General features: G+C 60.7%; 1 protein-coding gene across 1 annotated transcript in view; it reads left to right on the top strand.

Annotated features, from left to right (window-relative positions):
* Positions 1 to 1,265, top strand: part of TCF3 (transcription factor 3) — a 27,812-nt gene extending 26,547 nt beyond the window's left edge. Inside the window, exons 14-15 of the mRNA XM_027769571.1 lie at positions 291 to 517; positions 552 to 1,265. Of these exons, the coding sequence (XP_027625372.1) occupies positions 291 to 517; positions 552 to 688 (364 nt within the window). The 3' untranslated portion in view covers positions 689 to 1,265. The remainder of the gene's footprint in view (positions 1 to 290; positions 518 to 551) is intronic.
* Positions 1,266 to 5,390: the final 4,125 nt, after the last annotated feature.

Here is a 5,390-nt window from a genome sequence, read left to right as displayed (position 1 = left end):
TCCCCCTACCCCCGCGGCCGCGGGCCCCCACTCCCACCCCCACAGCCAGGTGCACCCTTGCCACCTACACTCACAGCTGGGTGCCCGCACTGCCACCCTCCCCCTCACAGCCAGGTGCACACTGCCACCTACACTCACAGCCGGGTGCTGCACTGCCCCCCACAGCCAGTCAGGTCATTCACCCGGGAGGGTGTCCACACCCACACCCACGTGCCCGCACAGCCAGGGCCCACGGTGCAGAGCCCTCCCGCCTCCGGCGTGACTAACGGAGCCCCGGCGCTGTGACCCAGCAGTACGGAAGAGGTGCTGTCCCTGGAGGAGAAAGACCTGAGGGACCGGGAGAGGCGCATGGCCAATAACGCGCGGGAGCGGGTGCGCGTGCGCGATATTAACGAGGCCTTCCGGGAGCTGGGGCGCATGTGCCAGCTGCACCTCAAGTCGGACAAGGCGCAGACCAAGCTGCTCATCCTGCAGCAGGCCGTGCAGGTGATCCTGGGCCTGGAGCAGCAGGTGCGAGGTAGGCGCCGGCCCGCCCAGGACGCGCCCGCCAGGCCCCGCCCCGGCCCCCGCCTGCCTGAAACGGCGAGAGGAGGAGAAGGTGTCGGGCGTGGTCGGAGACCCCCAGATGGTGCTGCCGGCCGCCCACCCAGGCCTGGGCGAGGCCCACAACCCCGCGGGGCACATGTGACAGCACGCCGCGGACCAGGGACCGTCCTCAGCCTCCAGTCCGGGACAGCCACGCCAGGTGCCCGCGCCCCTCCTGTCCTCAGCACCGAGCGTCGCCTGGCCTGGCGGGACCCACGGGGCTGCGCCGGTGACGCTGGCTGGGATCGCCACCCGTCGCCCCAGGGCACGGATCCGCGCCCTGGCCCCGTGGCCTGCGCGGAAGGGGAGCGCTTTTTTTTATTTTTATTTTTTTGTAAAGGAACCCTGAAAGCGAGTAACAGAACACAGAGAAGATGCCTTAATCTCGGGGGGACGGAGACGTCACTCGCTGGGACACCGCGCAAGGGGCTTGCTCCCCGGGAGCCACCAGCAAACCGTGCCTAAGCATACTATTTTTTTTAAGGGAAATAAAAGAACGTTAGTTACAAGATTTCTTTTTTTTAGAGAATTAGCAAGAATTTTTTTTTTTTTTTATCTTTTTTTGCATATGTTTTGTAAGCAAATTTTTTGTATAAAAGTCTCACGTGTCTTGCTATTTTTGCTGCTGTTTCTAGAGCATTGCATTTTGTGATCAGATTATTAAATGTATTCAAAAGACCCACCGGCACCCTGAGGTCCCCCGCCCCGCCGCTCTGAGAGCTCGAGCCGGCTCGCGTTCTGGGTTCAAGGCGTTGGGGTGTCCTCGTATGGAGTGACGGCTTTGCTTCCTGCCCTCAGGACGGGGCAGCCCCGTGGGGACCCTCGCTGCAGAAGCCGCCAAGGACCTGCTGGGGAGGGGGGCACCAGGCGCTTTGCTTCCCTGGGGCCCGCAGCTTTGTCCCTGGGCCCTGCCGCCTCTCGGGCGGGGTTGGGAACTGACCCAAGGTGAGTGGTCAGAGCCGCGAGAGGGCAGGCCTCGTTGCCCCCGGCGCTGCACCCCGGGTTGGCTGGGCCTAGCTGGCTGGGGTCCCGCTGCGGGGCGCCTCCCTTGCCCCCCAGCATAGAGGCCTTACGGACCCCAGTGGACGCCCGCCCTTCCCCAGCGGGAGGCTTCTGGCTTCAGGAAGTTCAGAGCAGCCCCAAGGCCAGCTGGAACCCAGGTGTCCCGAGCCCCACTTCTGTCGGGGCTCCGTCTCCCCTCGCGGAGCCTGCCTCAGTTTCCCTTTCGTGCTGCTCGTCGTGCCCACGGTGCAGGCGGCCCGCGGCGGAGCCCACGGACGCCCGACGGAAGGACCGGTGCGTGCAGCGGGTGGAGCGCAGCCTGGACCCCGACGCTCCGAGTGCCTGCGAAACCTGGTTTCCAGAACATTTCTGAGCGATCTCATACGTGCCTACACAGCCGAAGCGATGGCCTTCGGGGTCGATGTGGAGACCTGTGTAACCACGCTGTAGCAATAAACGTGACGATTCCTGACGCCCTGGGCCGCGCTGTCTTGGTGCTTGCTCGCGCCTGACCCTGTGCCCTCTGGCCAGCTGTCCCGCAGCTGCCGGGCATGGAGGTGTGGTGGGGTCCCCTTGGAACCCGCCCATGTCCCCTGCCTCAGGCCCGGCTCCACCCAGCCACCGGTTTACTCAAAGTCTGGGCATGTCACGCCCTCCCACCCAGAACCTTCGTGGCTCCCTGCAGCCAGGCCCGCCCAGCCACTCCAGGCTCCTGAGTGGCTTCCCCAGCCTCACCCTGTAGGCCACAGGCACGACTTGTGGGGTGGCGGAGGCTCGGGGGGCATCTGGGGCCCTGCCAAGGCGTCCTGTGACCCCAGGAGCTAGGCGGTCAGGGTAGAGAACAGCTGGGCTGGCCCTGTCCGCCCGCGTAGGGTGCCGGACGAAGTCCTTGGTGCTGTGACACCTTCAGACCACAAGCTGGGGCCGGGGACCAGGGCCACCTCCAGCCTGCTTGCCCTGAACCAGCGTCCGCACCGCAAGATACCATCAAAATACTGCTTTTGGGGGCTGGCGGGTGGCCTGATGGTTAAGGGCGCTGGACTCCCACAGTTCGAGTCCCTGACCTGGTGGCTTGCTTTCTCTCTCACACTCTGTCCCTCTGTAGTCAAATTAGAATAAAGTTAAACAGAATTTTTAAAACTTTATTTTTATTTATTCAGTTTTTTTTGAAGAGGTTTATTTTTTTGCTATCGGGCATGTGCTTTCGCCAGAAAGACAGAGACAGAGAGACAGAAAGTGAGAAATCACCCCTCCCGCCCCCAGGAGGGATAGCCATGCTGCAGTCCCTTCTCCATTCTCCTCTCGGGGTCTTGACGCACGCACATGCGCCCGGCATGAGTTTAAGCCACTGGGTCTGGGACTCAAACTGCGGTCAACTTCGTGGGAGTCCAGCAACATAGCCATTACGCTAACTGCTGGTCCCGCATTCATTTATTTTAATTTGACTACAGAGAGAGCAAGGGAAAGTGAGAAAGCAAACCACCGGGTCCAGGATTTGAACTGTGGTTGGCTAAGTGGGCCTTAACCACCATGCCACCTGCTGTTCCCCTAAAATAATTCTTAAAAAAATATACTGCTTTTGTTGGGCCCGTGGGTGCCATGGAAGTTAAGGTGTGGTCTCCCACTTGGTTGACCAGGTTTGAATCCCAGATTGGCAGCTTGCTTTCTCAATTCCCTTCTCTCTCTCTGGTCCAATTAAAAAATAATAGGGGCCGGCAAGTGGCCTGGTAGTTAAAGGTGCTGGACTGCCACATGGCCAGTCGTTCGAGTCCCGGGCCTGGCGGCTTGCATTCTCACTCTTCCTCTCTCGCACTGTCCCTCTCTTGTCAAATTAAAATAAAGAAATAAAAGTTAAATCATTATTTTTTTAAATTCTTTTTTAAAAAATGAACTTTCTCGGGAACCAGCAGTTAGCGTCATGGCTATGTCGCTGGATTCCCACGTGGTCGACCGCGGTTCGTGTCCTGGAACCGGTGGCTTAAAAAAACTCACGCCGGGCGCGTGTGCGTGCGTGCCCAAGATCCCGAGAGGAGAATGGAGGAGAAGGGACTGCGGCGTGACCATCCCCCCTGGGGGGTGATTTCTCGCTTTCTGTCTCTATGTCTCTCTCTGTCTGTCTGGCGAGCGCACACGCCCTACAGTGAAAATCTCTCAAAAAAAAAAAAAGAACTTTCTCTTGGGCCAGTGGGTGGCGTGATGGTTAAGGCGCTAGGCCGCCACACAGTCGATCACGGTTCGAGCCCTGGACCTGGTGACTTGCTTTCTCACTTTTTCTGTCTGTCTCTGGTGAGCACATGTGTTCTGTTGGAGATAATAATACTAATTTAACCCTTTATCTTGGGGACCAGCAGGTGGCGTGGTGGTTAAGGTGCTGGGCAACCCCACATGGCCAACCACGGTTCGAGTCCCGGACCTGGTGGTTTGCTTTCTCACTTTCCCTCTGTGTGTGTGTGTGTGTGTGTGTGTGGTCAAATGAAAATAAAATGAGTAAATAAATAATTCTGTAAAGAAAACCCTTTATCTTTATTCACGATAGAGCCCACGTGCCCGATGCCAGCAGAGCTGGGTGGGAACTGCCACGGCCCTCCCAGGGCTGGCTACAACACGGTCTCCTCCCTCCAGGCCAGCCCGCGTCATTGTCCTCACGGTGGCCACCATCCCACTGTTAGGTTCTCACCAAGGGGCAGAGCCATCTGGGTGCCCTCTGGTCCTGAGCTCCCTGCAGGGGGCCTGGCAGACGCACAGCCCAGCGCAGTGAGCACCTGGCGCCCACGCCGCAGTTTGCAGATGCAGTCTTGCTGCCTTCCCCTTGGTCCTTGGCCAGGGCTAGGAACAGAGCCACCCCTGCGACCCCTGGCAAACTGTCCACTACGCCAGGGCCTCTTCTGGGCTGCGACCTTTCTGTTCATCCGTCGAGGTGCCTGGGGGGTTCAGCAATCCCAGAAGGCTCCCTGGGGAAGGTGGTGCTTGATGAAAGTGGTTGGTGGGGGACACGTCCTCTCTTGCAGGCAGAGGTGGGCACTGGGGTGGGGAGTTCACCCAGCACTCATGATATGCAGGGGCCTGGGGGGCCGGGGGGCCGGAGAGCCACCGGAGCAGCAGAACGCAGCTGGCGAGGACCAGGAGTGCCTAGAGGGGCCAGTGCAAGGCCCAGACCTGGGTCGGCTGCTGGAGACCGTGAGAACGGCCTGGACTGCAAAGGCGCCAGGAAGCTCGCGTGGCTGGGGTCCTGCAGCAACCGCCCCTCGCCCGTCCAGCCTCGGGTCCCCTCACTGTAAATCGGCCCTGGCACATCCCAGGGACACAGAGTCCGCGGCTGGGGGCAGGGCGGGGGCACCGAGATAAGATGCCATGCTCCGCGAGGCTGATCCACGTGGAAAGGCTGTGGGTTCGAGTCCAGAGACCTCCCTGAGTAGCCGGCACGAGTATGCTCGTGACCCTGGGCTGGCTGAGTCCCCGCGGGGCGTTGTATCTCTGTCGCATGTAACAAATGCACTAAAAAATAAAAAAAAAGGTGGGGGCCCCAGGCAGCTGCAGCTTGCCCCGGCGCGCCGTTCCCCAGCCAGAACCCAGGTAAACCCAGCCTCCGCATCACGTGGGCAGAAAGCCCCGCCCGCTCCCGTTCACGTCGATCAAGGTCTTTCGCCCCTTCCCGGAAGTGACCCCCACGGCCGCTGAGTCCCTGCGCGGCGGCGGCCGGGCCCTCTGCGCGTGCGCGCCGCGTTCGCACCTGCGCAGTGCGGGCGCGCGGCCGGACAGGGTGACCTCGCGGGTGCGGACGGAGCCGCGATGCTGAGCAGGTT

The sequence above is a fragment of the Tupaia chinensis genome, unplaced genomic scaffold, assembly GCF_000334495.1.
Source record: "Tupaia chinensis unplaced genomic scaffold, TupChi_1.0 Scaffold149964_1, whole genome shotgun sequence".
In the NCBI taxonomy this organism is placed as follows: domain Eukaryota; kingdom Metazoa; phylum Chordata; class Mammalia; order Scandentia; family Tupaiidae; genus Tupaia; species Tupaia belangeri.
This window is presented reverse-complemented; position numbering and strand designations above follow the sequence as displayed.